At 46.0% G+C, this 20,350-nt stretch overlaps 1 protein-coding gene across 4 annotated transcripts in view; it reads right to left on the bottom strand.

The window, feature by feature from the left end:
- Window positions 1-20,350, bottom strand: part of LOC8042391 (forkhead box protein P1) — a 382,801-nt gene that overhangs the window by 20,302 nt on the left and 342,149 nt on the right. For 2 of the 4 annotated variants that reach the window (XM_029976908.4, XM_029976906.4), the window contains 2 exons: window positions 9,311-9,601; window positions 188-530 (listed from right to left, as the gene is read on the bottom strand). In XM_029976908.4, the coding sequence (XP_029832768.2) occupies window positions 188-530; window positions 9,311-9,601 (634 nt within the window). The remainder of the gene's footprint in view (window positions 1-187; window positions 531-9,310; window positions 9,602-20,350) is intronic. The other 2 variants (XM_040502413.2, XM_029976907.4) reach the window with 1 other exon arrangement.

Here is a 20,350-nt window from a genome sequence, read left to right as displayed (position 1 = left end):
CTGTAGCTTTGATAGGGACTATGGTATCATATAAGTACTTCGAACGCTGTCGGTTCCTTGCCATGTCCTGCGAATGAAACTGCGGCGACTGCCAAGGCAGACCACGCTCTGCTGGACACGTGACGTCACAGTGTTGTCACGTGGCGGTTCCCCTGTAAGTTCAGAGTAGAGCAGTTTTCCCACTCACCCTGAGGCAGGAGGAACGGCGGCAAGCCGAGCAGGTACTGCCGATGCGAGATCTGCAGTTGCTGCATGATCTGGTGCTGTTGCAGGGCGAGCTGTTGCAGTTGCAGCTGGAGCTGCTGTCGCCCCGGCTTGGCGCTCGACTTGGCTCCCGGAGACGAGTCCTGAGAGGCGATAGCAGATCCCGCGCCGTGGCTTCCGCCGCCACCGCCACTGCCGCTGCTGTTGAGCCCGTTGAGCTGCTGCAGGACTTGGCTCTGCTGGACCATGATGAACTGGAGCTGTTCTTGCAGGTGCGGGATCACCGTCTCCAGCTGCTTCTGCTGCTGCTGCTGCTGTTGGTGCTGCTGCAACCGGAACAGAAGAGGGCGTTAGAGGGAACGTCCGCTTCAGGCGACACTCGGCAAGGACAGTTGGTGACAGAAAGGCTAAAAAGGATAAGGGAACGAACACAGGGGGGGCGTTGGGTGGGAACGTCTGCTCAAGGCGACAATTGTCAAAGGCAAATGACAACAGAAAGACTAAGAAATGGGATAGACGAGTATAAAGCGTGTCTAAAATTCTTCTAGGCACTGTAACACGAGCCGGAAAAATTGGCGCCTGCAAAAAGAAAGCCCCAAACTTTCACTGAATGTGGATTTAGCACGAGCAGACAAAAAAGTGAGTCTCCTGTTCGCTCCGCTTATCGCGAGATGGCACCACAAGTTAGAACGATCGCTGACTCAGTCGTTTGCGAACACGTCGGGCGTTGATCTTGGTAAGTTTGTTGGTTTCATTTTTTTTCCGGGAAGGGAGCTAACTACGCCTTGAAATTTTACAAGATAGAATGCACCACCTAGATGAAGAGTTTATGAAAGGTTGAGGTGTCTATGTGCAAACGTCGGATTTTGCGGCTTGTTTTCCATCACCAAGGTTCATGGACGTCCTATATTTCGGTTGCTATTTTAAAACGGTGTTTCTGTAGTAGCCATATCTACGTGATGAAGCCATTACAAGGTGGCCGCTCGAGATCACGGTTTCAGAAATGTCTGAAAGGAAAATAGGTAGCACACCAATCGCCGACGACGATCCTTTCATTTCTGAGGCAGGCGGTCGTTTGAGTACTTTCAGGAAAACACAGTGATCATAAAACTTGCATTCTGAAAGGGCCGCTTAGACACAGTCAACCTGAGGATTCGTGACTTCCTTTCGTTAAGCGGCATGTCGAATATTGTTGAGATAAGGCACAAAGCGTGAAGTTGAAGGGGTCCCCAAATAGGTTGATCAAGCAATCCATGCCAAACCTAAGACATGACCGACAATTCAGCAGGGAGGGTTCTTGACCCTCCATCAGGTGTAAATTTGTTGATTGGGTTCAATAACACAAAGCACACAGACAAAACAAAATTAGGTGAATTGGTTTGCCATCACTTCGACATTTCTAATATGGGTATTACCTTAATACGTAAAATCTATATTACAATCTTTACTTTGATCTCAAGTCTGATGTGCCGGAATGACCAGCTAGAAAGATGTGTGCCTTAACCCCCCTCTCTCACTTCCGCCATTTTGACGAAACACGGGGATGTTTATGACTGCAGTCAGCAAAATCATCGTGCTCAGAATTTATTTCTTATAAACTGGTGTCATTTGTTTCTTTATACATCTTTTGCAAAATAAAACACAGAGAATGTAAAAAGAAAAACAACTCTAGGTAGGTCCGAGGCGACCCCAAGACCACACCCAAACTTCATCGCACACCGGATCTTTTTTTACACGAATTTTTTTCTTTAGCACTGTTTCTTCCGAGTAAAAAAAAAAAAAAATGGTGGAGAGGAGAAAGAAGCAGCAACATGATAGACACGATGTAAAAATAAAATATTAAAGGACAGTTGGTGCAAAGGAAGGTACGGGTAAGATACTTAAAAACACAACGCACGCTCCTTTTTGACACACGCTACCCCGTGATCCTATTTATGTGCACCGGTTGTTATTTCTTCGAACGCTCCATTAGATGATCATAATAATAAGTGACGCAGATCACGAGAGGAGGGGAAAGGGTATGCTTTATGTTACCTCTCTCTCTCTCTCTCTCTCGTTCCCTCGCTCTCTCTCTAGCTTGTCCGCCCACGCGCTGGCGTATGGTACTGTATCTTTTTTTTTTTAAAGTAGGGAAATGCGCAGAATCATTTTGTTGGTATTTAATAACCTTGTGTTCGACATATATACTTCAAATTTATATATCAGGGTTGTTTTTTTCTGTACGTGACGTTGTCGACACCTCGAGGTTTTTGAATAATTCAGGTTTTGTTCGGTTTGTTTATTTACTTCTTTTTTCGCGTGGCTGTGGGCATTGGAGGAAAAAAAATGCGGGAAACACCGTATCACGCGTTCAATATATATATATTTTTTTTTTTCCTCGATAACTTTGAGTATATTTATGACGTAAAACTACGTCTTTCTCCGCGCTTGAAAGGGCGTGCGAAGTTGGGAGGTCGATGTCACAAAACCTTGGTCACGGAAGTGACGTCACAACAGCCGCCCGCTGCCGAGAACCGCGCAGTCTGCACGCGCGTCCTTTCTTTCAGAGGACATGTTCTTCCCAGCAGTGGCGCGCGGCACGTGTCTCGAGCATTTTTCACAACGATGAATGGCGCCGCTTTTCCCAGCATAGAGAAGCTTTACTGCACATTTGCCTCTACTGGACTCCGAGCCACGGGAATAGGTGAGCGGCATTTAGCAACTTCCGGTTCTTTGGGAAAATTTGTTTAGCTATTGACAAAGGACGACGGTGATCTGCAGGCCTGTCTAGGCATGGTTCTACAGACAACAGTCTGGAGGTTTCAGATCCATGCTTGCTCAGGCTTGCAGCTCATTGCCGTCGTTTGTCAGCCGTGAAACAAAATTTCCTAAGGAACCGAAAGTTGCCAAACGCCGCTCACAGGCTCGTCGACGTTTCTTCAGCGGCGGCCGTAGTTTTACGGAAATCTATACAACCTAGTAAACCTAGGCACCTATTTTTTTATATTGTGCCAGCCTGGAGCATTTAGAGTCACTAAGTAAGCTAAGCTTCAGAGTAACGCCACTTTAGCCATGGATGGATGGATGGATGAATGCTAACGTCTGCACCCTTTGTAACGGGTGATAGCTTGCGCCACCTAGCCTTGGTGCTCAAAACTATTGTTGCCAGTTAACCGAAACATTACCCGAATTAACAGGGAACGCTTTTCCGTCCCCCAGGAGTATCAGAAACAACCCGTGATACACAAAAAAAAAAAAAAAAAATTATCCCCTGAGTTTATTGGCACGGCGTCTGAAGCTGAGGAAGTCTCATTTTCAAAACGAATCCATCAACAATGAACCCTTTTTCAAAAGTAACGCGCCATCTAGTATCTGCTGCGTCAATTAACCCCGTCCGCCATTTTGTTTGGGCACGTACTCTGAGCGTGTATTGGACACGAGTGCTGACGTCAGCGTTCGGCGAGGACCCGGATTCAATCGCGAGCTTCGTGTCCAAGCAATGGCGACCGCCAATGTTGCTCAATGGACTCTTAAAAAATGTAATCGGTAAAACAAAAATGACGCGCTACACATACAAAAAAAAAAAGAAAGGTTGGGGGGATTGCGTGCCGATACTCTGTGATCGTAGATTCAAAAAAAAAAAAAAAAATTGGAACAACCAAGAAATTAGCATTTGCGTCTGTGCAGTGTCCTTCTTTTTTCTTCTGCGTGTTGTGCGCATTCTTATTGCAATATTCGCCTTCTGCGTGTCGCCATCTTTGTCTACTGGGCTGTGGAACGCGTTCTGAGCATGCGCACTGGCCTAATGGCAGTCGCCGCGCGCATGAGTCCAGACCTCCGTGACTCCGCATTTTTCGCTCGAATAATAACCACTGTAAATCTGTATACGACCAAAGGACGGTCAAGTCGTCTGCTAGATAAAGAAAAGAAGCGAAAAGAGCTGAGCAAGCGTAAGAAAGAGAGGGGGAAAATAGAGAAAGTGAGACAGAAGTATAGAGGTATAAGGATATAAAAATATAAAAGTCCAGGCTAACTGGCGCAACCTACCGCCCGATACAAGCGGTATATAACCAGTATTATCCAGTCATATATAAAATAAAAAAAGGTCAGAAAAAAAAAAGATGCGTTCTATCAAAGGGCAAAGGCGGCGAAGTTGCCTTTCAAGTCGTACCATAAAACATAAAAAAACATATATTTATATTTAAAAAAAAAAAAAAATTTAATGTGCCGACGGCGATCACGGAGTGTCTCGTCTGCTTTTTTCACAATTTCACATAATTTTAGTTGCACTTTTTTTTTTCGTCCATCTCAAAACCGACAATTGTTCGTCTTCATTGCCGTATATTTCTATAGAAATAAGAAAAAAAATATTTCTGCTAACGCATCGATAAATTAACAATGGTTCGGTTCGTGAGGTGCGCAACAGACAGGGCCTCGTTGCGAAACCCAGCAACCCCCCCCCCCCCCCCTACAAAAAACAAAAAAAAAACACTAAATAAATGGTATAATGAGAGCATAAGGGTGGAATGAGAAAGGAAGATAGAAAGAAAGACACAGGAAGAAAGAAAGGAGGGGCACAAGACAGCGAAAGAGCATGGAACATCTGATATTGATTGGGCCGTTAATTCTTCGGTCGCGCCCAGCAAAAGAGACGAATATTTTAACTTCTGCCTGCACTGTAAATTTTTTTCCCTTTCTACTACGTCTGTTTTTGCGTGCGACACTCGAAGATTTTCGGTTCCGTTTCAGTGTCGCCTCGCGTTTTCTCCGCAACAAGCTTATACGTGCCGTCCCGTTTTATCTGTATCTTCATTTTTAGGTAGCACATCGTTTTCAGCTCTGTTGAAATATTTTTTTTTGTGCCCTACAGTCTAGTTACGATGCGCATTCGAATAATATTTTTTTTCTTTAAATTTTTTTACTTTTTCCGCTAAGTTTTGCTTATTCCTAGTCCCCAACTCTAGCGCAGCAAAACTGAGAGCAAATTTAAGAGAAAAAAACAAAACCTGAAATACAGACAAGAGCAGAAAAAGAAACTAGTAATCAAGCTCATCTAAATAAAGAAAGAAATCAAATTCAGCTCACAAAGAGAAAGAAATATAAATATAGCGCAAAAATTAAACAGGCGGAAACGGAATTATTTCGAGAGCAACGAACGACGAAAAAAAGAAGGAGAAGGAGAGAGAGAGAGAATAAAAAAAAAACAGAAATTAAAAAAATTAAATTCGGGATGGCTCGGAGACAATTAACCCTCGGCGTCAGCACATTTCCCGAAGCGCCATGTGCAAAGCGTCGTTAGCATTAAAAAAAAAAAAAAAAAAAAAAAGACTACGTTGGATGAATGCTTGCTTTATTGCAATTTTCGCAATGGGAACAACAGCAGCACAGAGTTAATTCGCGGAATAATATCGGCCTCGAAAATCAAACGGCTCACTGGCGCCATCGCGATTTTGCTATGGCCTAGTTGTTTCCCCAGCGCGGTAAACAACAAGCACTTGCCGCAGAAATGTGAAACACGCCTGACAGTGGCCAATTATAGCTGATCGCACGAGGCATTTTAATAACAAAATTATTATATCGCGATCCTGCTGCTAATACCGATGTACTGGCAGCACGATCGTGGATTAATAGTTTACGAAAAATAATAATTAATAATAATTTACGAAAAGACAGCATGCAGACAGCGTCCGAGGAGCGTTCCTTCCTTGTATAATGACCCTTTTACATTGGTCGTACAAACACTGTCTGCAGTGGAATTTCCGGAAATAATTCTCTCATAACGTCTGCGGTGAAATTCCGTGTGCTTTTGTGTTTTCTTTTGTGTGTGTGTTTTGTTGTTTTTTGTATGATGTATGGGCAGTGTGAATGCGGCTTTTTGGGTGGCTTGAGAGCTGGTATTGTTTTCTAAGTCAACCGAATCTGTGTTTGTGTCTCTTGTTAGACTCGGCACTCTCACAATGAGGGTCACAAAACGATGCAAAAAACAAAAATACAATGGCAAAAGAAACAAGCAAAAAAAAAAACACTACTATTATACTTTTATGCACTTCTTTATAGAAACAATGAAGTGTCTATCGGTTGCGAGGTATACTGAATGTAAATTTCAAGTTTACTTAATGTATACTTCAGATATTGAAAGCATATTGGGGTATACTCGAAATATACAACGAACGTACTACTTCGTGAAAAAAAAAAAAAAAAAAGGAGTAATTGCGAGATTAGTACGCCTTCGGGCGTATCGCTTTTCGGAAAGCAAATTGAGCTCGCACGAACTACCTGCAAGCCTTTCACAGAGCAACAGCTACACGTTGCGACGTTAAAACCCGGGGTTGACATGTGCATTTCAGGGCTGAAATAACGCAAACTCAGCGCGACATCAGCGCTGCTCTCACTGCAGATGCAGCGCTGAGCTAGTTTACGCAATATCATAGCTGCATCAAAGCACTGACGCAGCTACGATATATAACGTAAAGTCGTTTTTTTTTTATTCTTTATGAAGCTGAGCAAAGGCTGATTCACACACTTACGACAACTTACGACCGAGTGTTGTAAAATATCTCAAAAAACATAACGGCAAGGGACCAAACTGGCGCCATCTATTGGGCAGCCGCGGAACACTTTCAAATCACATAGACGCTTTAGAGTGGATCTAAAATCGTGCGGCACGCTTCGTCCTGGGGCTGTACGACCGCTTTTCGAGCGTCACGGACATGAAGAGTACATTAGGCTGGGATTTGCTGACATTCAGGCGGAAAAATTTGCGCTTAAAATTTCTATATAGCATTTATAATAAACACACTGGTATTAACGGTTTTCATTACCTTCTACCCCCTTACTATATTTCCCAACGTAAAGATCATATCCACAAAATACGCGAATATTCCACCAGGACGGAACTGTGCAAAAATTCTTTCTTTGTTAGGACCATTAGGGATTGGAACAATTTAAGTGTTGAAACTGTTTGTGCCGCAAATGCAGAAATGTTTTTTTCTATGTTGTTCGCCCCCTGCAATAATGCCTCAACGGCGCTGCAGGAGCTACCTGAATAAAGAGTTTTTATTATATTTCCTGTTCCTTTTTCGTGCATATTTTCTTTTCTTTTTTTTGAGGGGGGGGGGGGGGGTTAAAATACTTTTCACAATGTTATCGATGACAATTTCTCATAAATGGTACCTGCCGTTTGATGTCGCAAATACTGCAAAACCTTCGCTCTAGTGAAATGCAGTTCCAGGGTCACCACACAGGTGGCGCCAGCGTGTCACTGTGTTTCTTAGTCGTAAGAGATCAGCAAAGCTACGGTCCTAAGCAAGCGTAAGTGATCAAAACTCGAACCCTGCTGCGTATACGTGGTGTGACGGCACTCAAATCTGCAACCCCGAGCGAGGCATTACGCGGAAGGCGCCCTGCTCGGAAGCTGATAGGGCGTGAAAACCGACTTGCCCGAAACCGCGTACCGGAGCGTGACGCCTCGTGCGCTCACGTCGCCTGTAAACAGATTAAGCTTGGCCTTGCGCTATCTTTGTACGAGGCTCGTGGACCCGTCATCCTCCACGCGCGTCGGAGTCGCATATTAAGGGTCCGCAACGACTTTGAGCCCGTAAACAAATATGGGACGCGTATTGCGCGGCAGAAGGATTGCGACGCGACCCCGCGCCGCATGACATCCGCGGACAGGTAGAGAGACTAGATTTCAGAGAGGAAGCAACTTAAAACACGGAGTGCGTGTGCAAGGTAATGGCAGACGCCTCCTGCACAAATTCGTTGCTCACGCGCATGCGCGTTACAGGAGGATGACGCACGGAGAAGCCGAGCAAACGCTTGGGGGTGCGCGCGGACTACCGACGAATGCGCTACCTTCTCGCACCTTGTATTGCGAACCGAGAAGTTGGAAACACCCTTAGGTCTAGGCACCCTAGCCGCAAGTTCGGACAGTAACACGTGCACGGTGTTGAATAGCGGAACTATGATTTGCGTGTCCGGGACCGGCTAACAGTCCTACTCATCGTTTTCTTCTTTGAATCTTCCGTCGCCCTCTCTGCGTTCTAGATTTAATCGCGCTTTTTTATATATATTTAAGCGGCAGCGCGTACCTTTTTATAAGCAACTTCTGGAGCAGTAGGATAAAATTAGCTTCTTAGGCTACCAAAGTCCGAAACATAGTCAGCACACTCGTAGGGAAATACAAAGATACCAAGCTGACAGCCAAATACGTGCGACCAGTCCGCTATGTTTGTGTAACGCAAATGCCAGCTTTTTTCGTGTTTTTCTTTTTTAAGCAGCTTCGGTTTAGATTGGAATGCAAAGTCTAAGTCGCAGTCCTATTTTTAGAAATGGCTAGGTTTTTGGGGAACGTAGGCGAAGCAAAGGGCCGTAAGAAATACCTCAGATCATACCGCCCAGATGGAATGGAGGAGGGTGGCGATAAGTTTCCCATGCATTATAGTCTCTTGCAACATATGGCCTGCAGCCACTGAATTACCAGAAAGAAATGACGTAGCTAATGCAATCAGCACGAAAACACTATGTTTCTGAAATCATGGGGTGAAGAAGGAGAATCAATCAGCGACATTTTCCTCAAGGTTAGGTGCCAGACAAGAAAACACAAAAACAAAAAAAAATGTTTACGTGGAAAAAAAAAAAACAAAAAAACACGAAGCGCATCTGGCACGCCCCAGCGAAGGACTGAAAAGTGAATTCTGACCACGCGGAGACCTTCGGACGTGCAAACGAAATCTCAATTACCATGGCACCTTCTCCGCCTCTTCTCCGCAACCTTTTTTTGTGTGTCCCGTAAAAAAAGAAAAGAAAAAAGGTTATACCGAATGTTAAAATGCACCTCGGCGCATTGGGCATTGAGTAAAGTTCTGTCTTGTGGGCGTGTTTTCTCCAACAGTACCTTGGTTGCTAGGAACAATGTACTTGTCCAAATAAAACTCGTCAAGTGGATCTTCCGGAATCATCAACTGCCTTGGCAATATGTATGGCTCCGTGAAAAGCCTCAGCATGGCTAATTCACGGATGTCTCGTGGACGTGCACAGGATCATTTCTGCCACCAGGGCCATGGGTTCGAAGTTCGCGTACCAGGCGTACGGTTCAGTGTCTTTGCGTGTCCGTTGGAACACTTGCCTGCTGCTGGAAGAGGAAGGTCTGCTGCTGCGTGGTGAGTATCTGCTGTAGCTGGGAGGGCGAGAGGACCTGCTGCTGCAGGATCTGCTGCATCTGCTGCTGGGCCAGGCTGTTCATCACCAGCAGCGGGGACAGGTCCGGGGTCCCAGGACCCGTGGGGCTCGCGCCCAGCCCCGTCTTGGCGGCCACCTCCCAACCGCCAGAGGCCGCCGCCGCCGCCGCCACGGCTGCCGCCGCGCGCTGCTGGAGCTGCAGCTGCAGCTGCTGCGTCTTGGTCGTCCCCAGCGGAGTCTACAGGGAAGAAGAAGAGCGTGTTAGGTTCACGTGACTGTTCTAATACATGCGCCCATACACCCTTACAATGTTCACAGAATTCACAACCCGGCGTGCGTCCCCGCAGTCCAGCACGTGCATGTTCGACGCTTCAGAAAGAGAGCAAAACCCACGCTAACGTGTGACTTGACGTTGTGGTTGCCTTGGTTCTGAAAGCGTGCCTTCAGCGGCATACATTTCGCATCACGGATTCTGCTTTTCTAGGTAAGGGGGAATGTCCACCAGCATGATGCGATGACGTCAACGCGCACACTATATCTGCTCAAGAAAACTGAAACTTCCCCTGGCCAAAAGCCCGTTCCTGGAAAATGTTCGCTGGCGGCCATAACTGTGCGCTTTCGAATGAGAGCGTGCTGACAGCGAGGGATCGCCAGGTTCCTTTGAAAGCGTCAAGTTGGCTTAACCCCCCTCGAAACAAAAAGGGCCCATTAGGCCACGTGTAGGGAAAAATAAAGTACGTTTCAAACAATAACGCCCTGATGACGCCACGTGAATAACTTGTACACATTGCTTGCACGTAACGATTGTACCATGGCGATGGTCATTCCCCCTCGTTTTTGCCCTCCAAAAAAAAATTATTTCGGTGGTGCAAAATGTACGCAAGGTCACTGCAAGGTCACCACAATGGCCGCTGATGGGAGGTCGGCGCAATCCATGCGTACGAACGAAATTTTCAACCTTAAAAAGTGGCTGAAGCGATATTATTTATAGTTATACGAATAAACACATCACGGCCATGACGCATAAAAATATAAATCTTTTATTTTTTGTTGTTTACACGCGCTGGCTCGCGTAAGAAAGTGTGTTTACGAAGCTCAAATTCCTTTTCCTTATCAACTTTCTTTTTTTTTTTCCTTACGATCGTACGACCGCGCCCCTTAGCAAAACAAACAAGGAAATAATTACATCTTAGCCATTACAAAGAAACCGCAACCCTCAAAAGTAGCAAGACAATGGGGAAAAAAACAACGAATGATGCTGCTGCCAATGCAATTTTCCAGCGCTTATCACCTGGGCAAAAATTACGGAGTCGCTGAGCTGTGAACGCAAGCGAAGCGTCTGATATAACGTACAACGGAGCACGCTCAGAAGGCATTCCACAGCCCAGCAGACGAAGATGGCAGCGAGCACAAGGTGATTTTCGGAAAGGTCTACAACCGCTTTTCGAACCCTATAACGTTACACGGGAGACTTGGGCCGTGTTGCAAAAGTTTCTCGATCTTACACCAGGGTAAGGGTTTCCCACCCCTGGCGTTCTAAACCCAACCCGCGTCCAGCGTTTTTTTCTTTTTGATTTGTGTTGTTACGTGACACGACCCGCCGGAGTAACTCGGACACATTTCTGTAGGATTTGAAACACAGCCTTGGTGTGGTATGACGCCATGCCGAGATTATTGCGTGCTTATGGGTTCATTGTTACCAGCTTCGTCTTCACGGTTTCTTGTGCACCGCTGCTACGATAGATGCTTATTTATTTACAAAATTATTTATTTACAAAACAGTGATCACATTAACAGATACGCGAAAGACATGGAAGCCGGGGATTCTCAGTCACCTTCTAACCAAGCTGAGATGAGGACTTTTATAAATTGCAGTTCGCAGTTCCCCTCTCTCTAAAGATTTCCCTTTGAAATACCAGGAACATAGTCAATATACGAAAACAAAGACGTCAGATCTAAGGAATAAAAACACAACAACAATAATAAAGTATGTTGTTTACGTTAGCACGAAGCATCCATCTTCACTGAACTCCGCCGCTTCACCTGGCACCCTTTTGCTCGATCTCAACCGCCTCGGCACAAAGTTCTCGTTTATCAGAAAAGAAAAAAAATTTACAACAACATTGATTTATTACCGCAGGCTGACTTGCGTTCGAGACGAAGTTCAAGTTTGTGTTTATGTAGTTGTCGGAGGAAACGAGAATCGTCCACGCTCGGATCTTTCATGGAGACAGCGTGGACTTTAGCGTATGCCACAAACTGTCACTACATAAACAATGAGCCAGACATACCACGGGGCATAGACGCGCTCGGGCTGGCGTTGAAAAATAGCACGGAGGAGCACACCACGCTAGATCGTTCGCAACACCAAAGTGACAGCCAATCGCGTGAACATTTTATTAACGCTTAAACTGAATATCAAGTTATCATAATTTCTTTTCGGCATGCTCGCTACGAAAGTCCCACAAACAGTAAAATTAAAGGAAGATCCATTGGCGGATCCTTACGGAATGCACGAGCACGATCCTTGGGGAAACTCCACAGACTTCCCCAGTTGGGAAAGGCAAACGCTGACCCCTTCCACTTTTCTGTTTTTACTTTTTCTTTTGCTTCCTCCATATTTTGCTGCTTCTTTTCGGCTTCGTTACCGAGTCAGTGCTAGCGTTTCTCAAAGCAGGACGTGTGTGGCGTTTTTCAAAGGTCATGCTAGCGGATTCCTAAGCATTCCTTCTTGCGCTGCATTTCGGCCAACCGAGAGAGGCGCTGCTCCTGCTCCTCTGTCTCGTTCGCCCGCCATGCACGCTTAGCAGCGGCATCCGGTGCCTGGCGCTGCTGCAAGTTCAAACTCTCGTCAAGCATCCGCGCGCTCATTGGCTTCCACCCCGTGACGTCACCTCCCTCTCGCCTTTATCCTCGACTACTTTCCTCCTCTCTGCGCGGCGCGCTTCCCTTTCCACTGTGTTGTCCGCAGACGGACGACGTCAGCTTTTCGCTGTCGTGTGGGTATTAATGCTAACGCATTAAGAAATAATGAGGGCTAGGTTTAGGCAATTCAAAAATTCATGCGTTAGTTAAAAAAAGTGTTCGTTAACTGTTACTTTTTGAAGAATGAAACACATCATTACGTTCGGGCAATTTTAGTTAAGATCAGCACTAGAATCATGCTGATGCAGACGAGAGATTGGAAATTCCTTTTCAGAATCAAGTTGGAGCAGTTATATTTGAAACGAAGGTGAACTGGAAATCGTTTCACTTACGATTCGAGATAAGATGGAACGAATTCCCATTTCCGTCTCACCATATATAATATGACGGTGGGGCTCCTTCGTTAGAGCTGAAAAATCATGTTGTTTCCTACAATAATATTGCATCGCCTGCAATGGAACAAAGACAAGAACGAAGGTTATGTTTCTCCGCCTGCACACCGCATCTGAGGAGAAGCCGAAAATGGTCCAAGAAAAGGCTCGACTCGCTCGCGCGACGGTAAGGCACTGCGGAAAAGCGGCATCTTTTTAAGGTTCAGGGCTGTGTGGATAATCTGCCTCGCATAAACGTATGACAGAAGCGCGCGACAAGTTGTTCTTTTGTCTCAAGTATAAAATAATTGTTTTTCCGAATCGTTTTTTTTTTTTATTATTATTTTCGGCCGTTCCGGCTGGCAGAAAAAGGGGAACTCAAAAAGCATACCCCAAAAGATCCTTGCTACTCGAAAAAGTAAGTCAATGAGAATCACTGTACAAAGTACAATTTAGTAATTTATACGAATAAAAGTACCACAAAATATTAAAAAAAGGCATTAAAATAGTTATAAAATGCACGACCCATCAAAACGCAACCAAGCAAAAAAAAAAAAAAAAGGCTCGAGCTGTACAATTTTTGCCCCTCTAATTAAAGAATCGTTCACCCCATTTCTCTACTTTTTACTGTTTCCCTCTTTGTCCTTAAAATTTAAGGGTCGGTTAAATCAAGGCAGCGTTAAATGTTATTCCCTGACAATCGCTGTTGAGGCTGTCTGATCAAAAAAAGAATCAACTCCTCATCAGTCACCTCGCCCAAAAGTCATTAGGTGAACACAACGTGACAGGTATACGAATGCTTCTACAATCACCCAATTTTCATATACAAAAGACAAATTAAAAAATAAATACATCCGCAAAATTTTCTCATCAATCGGTCTTCCTTATCACTGCTCTTAAAGAAGAAAACTTTTTTTTTTCTAACAGACGGAGAAATTCAACGTTCGTAATTACTCCCTTATATCCTCTCGGTTATTTTTACCTTTAAAAAAATGTTTCGAAAAAAAGAAAAAAACAAAAAACCTAGTTCCTTTTTTTAAGTTTTGCTTTCCGAGGAGACCAAACACACTTTAAGAACAAAAAACGAAGTGTAGACATAAGGCTAAGAGAAAAGTGTGCCTGCGTGGCAGTAATTGTCATCGAATGACCGAGCGCATCTCATCGTCGATGCGTCGGTATTCCTTGGACACCTTTCTTGGGGAAAAAGGACTCCCTTAATGTCCCGTCGGGTTCGTCGAAACGAAAAATAGTCCTGCCCTCCACTAGGCACAAAATTTAGAACGGCGATAGTAGCCATGCAGCCATTGAGCGGTACACTATACAGTACTGCCCCCCCCCCCCCCCCCCTTCCTATCTTTCTGCACCGATTTCCACTTGAACCGAGTCCGACAACTTTAATTTCTTTTCGAAGGACGGAAAAGAAAAAAAGTAATTTAAGGAAAAAGAAGTTATCGGGAGACAACTGGGGTCGTCCGTGCTTATCTTTTGGAAACATACACAGGCCCACGCGGAACAATTCGACAGGAATCGTATCTTTTACCGGCTTTTCACGCCTACTTTATTTTTTTTTTTTTGTTCAACGTGGAGTAACTTTTCTGAAATGTACTACACGCCCTCTGATCGTGCGGAGAAGAATAGGCAGACTGCAGCGAGAACAAAATAGGGAGGAATTTCGGGAAAAAATAGAAGGGGAAAAAAATATAAGGAGACGACCAGTCGGAATTCGGTGTTATCGTTGCACGATTAATCACGGAGCTTTCGCTTTTAATTCCCTGGGCCTTAAGAGTTCGGTTCGAGTTTTCGTGTTCATTTTGAAGCCACGCCTCTTCCCCCCCCCCCCCCCCCCCCCCCGCAACCTGGTTCCCTACTGGTTCCTCATCTTCTCATTTTCGATCCATTCTGGAACCGATGGGGTGTCGGCCAATCAGAGGTCTTCGTGACGGTCAGACACGAACGGTATTTAAATCTGCGCACTGGACGAAGGCTGAAAGGAAGCGAAGTCCGCAGACGGGCCTAGACGGCTAGATTGGACATCTATATGTACGTTTCAAGAAATCACTTCAGTGATCTTTTAAAACATACATGTAAAATCTAACCTAGCCATCCTAGCAACAACATCGGGAGAGAGAGAGAGAAAGCAGGGAATGTTAAAATTTAGACAAGTCCGCTGCTTTAGTAGACCTCAGCTTTCCGCCGCGATTGTCATGAGATTATCGTTTTCATTTTCTAAGTGAGAGCTAAAATGAATAAAAATAAAATTAGCCTCTCTACCTGTACCACCAAACAGTATCGTCAAGGCCATTCTATTTCGGCTCCTATAATATGACAGTGTTACAGCGCCAATGGCTTAAAGATATGACTAATCTAATTGCGGTTCCCGCGCCAGTTTTTGATACGGACATGGGTTGTACCGAAATGTGTTCGCGTGATCTCTATGTTGTGTATCGTGTATGGTTTTATTCACGTATCTTACCGAACACATCTTTCTCATACCTACCGAACCCCACCCCCCTTTTCTCGTCGGTACATGTAATAAGCATAAAGAAACATTAACCACTTTGAAGTGCAAGCACTTTTCTCCACATTGATGAGTCATTCGAAAACAATTTGCGCAAACAGTTCATGTTCGAAGAGATACCCGTTTTAACAATATTTTTCCCCGCTTTTATACGCGTTAACATTCTGAACGTGGACAGATCGTGCAGCTAACTCACAACAGTCACTGACAACATAAAGAAACGCAGAGCGTAGTCAGTCCCCTGCATCTCATCACCGCTCGACAGCCAATGAAATTGCAGCATCAGCATAGAAGAAAGTTAAAGAAACTATTCCCAAGCAAGAACCGCGAACATATATCAAGCCACGCCCGATGTTTCTTAAGCTGGCGCGGTGACCATAGAAGCATGAACGAGAGCGGAGTCCGCGTAATTCGCCAAGTAATCCAGTCCCCCAGGCCGAAGAAGGGGGGGACACCGACCGACGCCCAAGGAGCACGGACGCAGTCGGGGCTCAGGCCAGTCTGTACGCACCGGACGCACCCCGACAAACAGCGAACGCAGCAGAACAAACACGTCTTGGACGTACTATATAGGGACAGCCTGGTCTCCCCTCAGCCTTCCCGTATCACGGCGGCGTTGCACGCTCAATCCCCCAAACACACACGCACGCACACGTGCACACGTGCACACGGCCGCCTCTCTCGCGCGAAAGCAAGACAAAGGCCCTGTGCCACCCGGTGTGGCGCGTGAGAAGGACTGCCGTGTAAACAACGATGCCGGACTCCTTTCTTCGGACCGACAAAGATCAGCAGAAAAAGAGGAATCAAAAACAAATAGGACGAATGATAATAATGATAATAAGAACAATACCTAGAAGAAAAAAAAAACGAGAATAATGAGTAGGCGGCTCACGTAACTCTGTCTAATGTGGACTTTCGTGGCAGCGGCTTTCCCAGTTATAATCCGTTTCAAAGTTCCGATGGACCGCAGCGAATGTTACGAACCATCCCAGCCAATCGAGCGCTGTGAACGTATACGTGACTACGCGCCTCCCAAGGGTCACGTGACAGTCAGGCGGCATCCGATTGGCTCCGATGGCGCGTAGAGTCCACCGCGCCCCAATCGTAAGGCGAATCAACGAGATACGACGAGGTCGCTTCGGTTGCCGTTAAGCGGATTCCTAATACATAACGCGGAGTCGTGATACTACGGAGGTGGTCAGGTGGCGGCTTACTCTTAGAGTAGTGCTTGTTGGGGGTATACTAACGAATGGCTACGTTGGTGATATAACGTGCCGTCGCCATAGGATATTTTCTCGCTCCCTTCTCAGTGAAACAAACAACAGCCGTGTCTCCCAAAACCTGCACCAAAAAAAAAAAAAAAAAAGAACGCACGTGCATAGGAAGCGGGGTAAAAAAAAAAAGTCGAAAGGGGCGAAATAATACAAAAGCGGCAATAGGATGCACTATACCCACCCTCACGACACAGCAATACATGAGAGAAAAATATAAAAAAGCGAGAAGAACAAAAAAAGGGTACACAGGGGCAGTCCACCATCGTCCAGCATCTCCTCTTTCTAACCCCCCAGCACACAGTCCATCTTTTTATATATATATATATTTATTTTCCCGACTACTTCCCTACTCTTCTCGTACCAGAAGCAGGGCCATCCTAGAACCTTACGTCGCCCGGGCGAAGAAGAAACCCCACCCATCTCGCCGCTGCGAAAACAAACAACATAAAAAAAAACAATATAAAGCAAATACAACAGCAGCCCCCAAAGACGAGACAAGGGTACGTTCTGAAAACAAACAGGTCCAGCGGAAGAAACAACAACAGTCGCCATAGCAACCGCCCCCCCCCCCCCCCCCCCCCCCTAGGAACGGCGGGAAAGCTTTCTTCTCACATTGCCGGCCAGCTCAGCTAGACCAACGCAGGAGGGGGAGGGAGCGAGAACCCAACACACAGCGGGCTCTAAGGCAGCGTAAACAACCGAACCCTGGCAGGCAGAGTAAACATAGGATGTGCCTGCCTGCCTGGACCGTTATACCCAGTCTCGCCGCCGTCGTTGGGTGCTTTTGCGCTGTCTCGCCCGCTCGCTCGGACCTGAGCCGAAAGCGAAAGCAAACCTACGAGACAAGCAAGAAAGCAGAACCCCTACTGCTTTCGCTGCCCGAGGTTTGCACCCCGGCCGCGAGGCTGCCGCTTGCACGTACGCTGTGCGTCTCTGTCCCGTATATGTCCGGTTGTGTCCACCCCCCCTACTCCTATCCGTTCGGGGCTCTGGGGTTCGTATAGCGTTATGTGAACCCGAAGCTCTGTCTTTCTCTCTCGCTCATTGTTGTCTCTCTCTCTCTCTCCCTCTCTGTCTCTTTCTCGCTTGTCTGCCAACCATCTTCCTTTGTCTCAGCGCTTGTGGACTCGGCAGCAGGGGGAGACGGGAGGGTCAGTCTTCAATCAATAGACTTCCGTACGGTTTTGGAAGGTACGGGGTAGTTGGGACAGCGCTGCATTGGGTACGGTGGAAGGGGACCTGTGTAACGGTTCGATTCTCGTTAAAGTCGTCTTTGATGCAAAAGTAAATATTGTGCCTGTCTGGATTACTTCCAAGTTGCAACCATAAATTGGGGCGCAATTGTCTTTCTTTTTTAGACATCTAAATCAGGTTGCAAGATACATATGCTATATAGCTAACGAATACCACCTGATATAAGAAACATATATAGTAACATCATTTTGTGTTGTTAAGTTTAACACTTACCAAGATAAAACGATGTTACTATTTAGTGAAGACAGCCTGCTCATTTGTGAAGCTCCGCTTCAGCACTTCAAATTTCCACGGAGTGAAATGCAAATTTATCTAATTGGCTATGAACATGCTTACACGGACGGGAGTTTGTCTACGTTAATACGTTGCGAGCCGTTTCTCAGCTGTTCATGGTAATTTCCCCAGTTATTCACAAGCCTAACTCGGTGTCTTAAACAAGCGTGACGCAGTAGTGCTTACACAAATAAACTTTGATGCAACGAAAAAAAAAAACTCTCATCCAGTGAGACTCATTCGCCGCCATTTTGAAAAGTGTAGTGTTCTCCGGAAGAACTTAGAAAGAACAAGATAATAATACAGTCATTTCTCATTAATGTAGAACCCGCTAATATGAATACCCCACTGCCATATAGACAACATTATCCAAGACGAACTGAGTAAATATTTTTTCCTCATTATTATGGACAAATCACATTCTGGACAATTCTTGGAGGGAAACAGCATTGTCCACATTAACGAGACATGACTGAATCCGTACCTTGCAGTGTGTTTGTCTGGGTGTGTGTTAACGTTTCCATGCGGAACCCAGCACTATTCCTAGTAGTTCATTTTACATCAATTTAGAAAAAAAGTTAGATTTTGTACTTGCTTACTGTATTCACCACATGTTGAAGATCGCTATCAGTTCCGTAGCAGGTACCACTCTGGACTTAAAAAGACACAATACTAAAATTCTGCGAGTTACTCTGTACAAAACAACCGTCGACTCTTCTCGGCGAGCCATCGACAACCCTTTTACGGTAGCCCTTGTCTTAGAGCCGTATCCCACCAGTGTATAAAGAAGGACATTCGCCCAAAGCGGACCCGCCGGCGTTGAAAGAGATAGTGGCGTCATCCCCCCTCCCGTCGTAAGGACCCGGGGATGACGCAACGGAGGGAATGTTTGGCCAAGGGCGGGCCGGTCCGCCGGGTTAATATGGTGGCCCCCGATCTTATAACCCCGTAATGACTGTTGTTTGGCCTGCTACGAGAGCGGGGTCGCACGGATTGTTGCACTCCCAAAAGGTTTTTGGGGGGGAGCTCTGCATGGAGGCACCCCTTTCCTATGTTTGTTGTCCTGGGTGGTGCCAGAAAACACCACTTATACTCACACGTCGGTTTTTGGAAAAGATGTGAGTCTGCGGGGCAGCAACAACACAATATGCTGATTTGTTTCATCTTCACAACCCTCCTCGGTGGCTCCGAGGCGAGAGCGCCGGCCTACGGATCCCCAGGTGGCGGGTTCGAATCCCGACCGAGGTGCCCGCAATATGACGGAGGCTTATTGCGGAGAAGGCGCCGTGTAACCGAGCTTTCGGTTGCACGTCAAAAGATCCCCAGGTGGTCGAAATTAATCCTCAGTCCTCTGCTGGGGCGTGCCAGATGCCCGTCGTAGGTTTGGCACGTAAAACCCCCAAATTTTCTATCTTCACAACCCTAACAAAATAAAAATAAAAAGTCGGCCAAGACTTAGCGCATGTCTTGCTTAGTTGTTTTTTTATCTCTGTTTTTGCTCTTTGCGCTCTGTTTACCTATCATAGTGACGTTAAAAGTCAGAAATGGTTTCATCTGTGACCAGAGTTTGCTGGTCGTCTGCTTGCAGAATAAAGCGTCGCCATTTTGGATCTGACCTCATAGGTGTCACTTCATGGACAAATTAACAAATCAAAGTTAAAGAAAAAAACATATATATTTAAACAGCAAACAGCGGTTTTCCACCGAAGGATGAGATAACAAACACTGTATACCGTCCTAGTGTCCAAGAGCTGCCTAACGTGGATTGAGGACAGAGCGAAAACGGTCCTGAAAAGACGAAGCCCTTTGTCATTATAACCGGAGTGCTTCTAAGGCATACAGGAGATTGGGAATGAGGTTCCTATCGAGTGCAAGCGGCGACTCGCAATTTAGGCTCGAATGCCAGGACGGTAACCAATAAAGTGGACCGGAACGAGAGGACCATCCTCCGGCAGGATTGCAATGCCTTGCTTATACGAGCTCATGCTTAAGGACCGTTTCCATGGCTGAGTCGGCGTGTGTCGTTGTAGACTGCGTAGTAGAGTCGAGCTGCTTTTCAAGGGAGGCCGTTTCGCGCTCCAGTGTGAGCACAAGGCATAACTCCTTCGCTTCGACGAAGAATCGTTTTCGAAGTCTCCGAGGTACACCGGTGTTGAGAGGTGCCGATGTTCACTTAGGGTGCCTTTAGTTACTGACACAGGTGCTTGGGGGGGCGGAGGTATATCATAGGTCTGTGTACTTTGTGTAGGGAATTTTGTGGGGTGTTTGATTGGGACTGTGTTCGGGAGGTTGTTAAAGGGGGAAGGGAAGGGACGGACTGGGTGTTTAAAGCCCTGTCAACTCACAACAAGAAGCAAGATAATGGTGAGTGC

This window comes from Ixodes scapularis, unplaced genomic scaffold, assembly GCF_016920785.2.
Source record: "Ixodes scapularis isolate PalLabHiFi unplaced genomic scaffold, ASM1692078v2 PGA_scaffold8__174_contigs__length_109621045, whole genome shotgun sequence".
Lineage (NCBI taxonomy): Eukaryota > Metazoa > Arthropoda > Arachnida > Ixodida > Ixodidae > Ixodes > Ixodes scapularis.
Note: the sequence above shows the minus strand (reverse complement) of the source record. Positions and strands in the feature narration are given on the sequence as shown.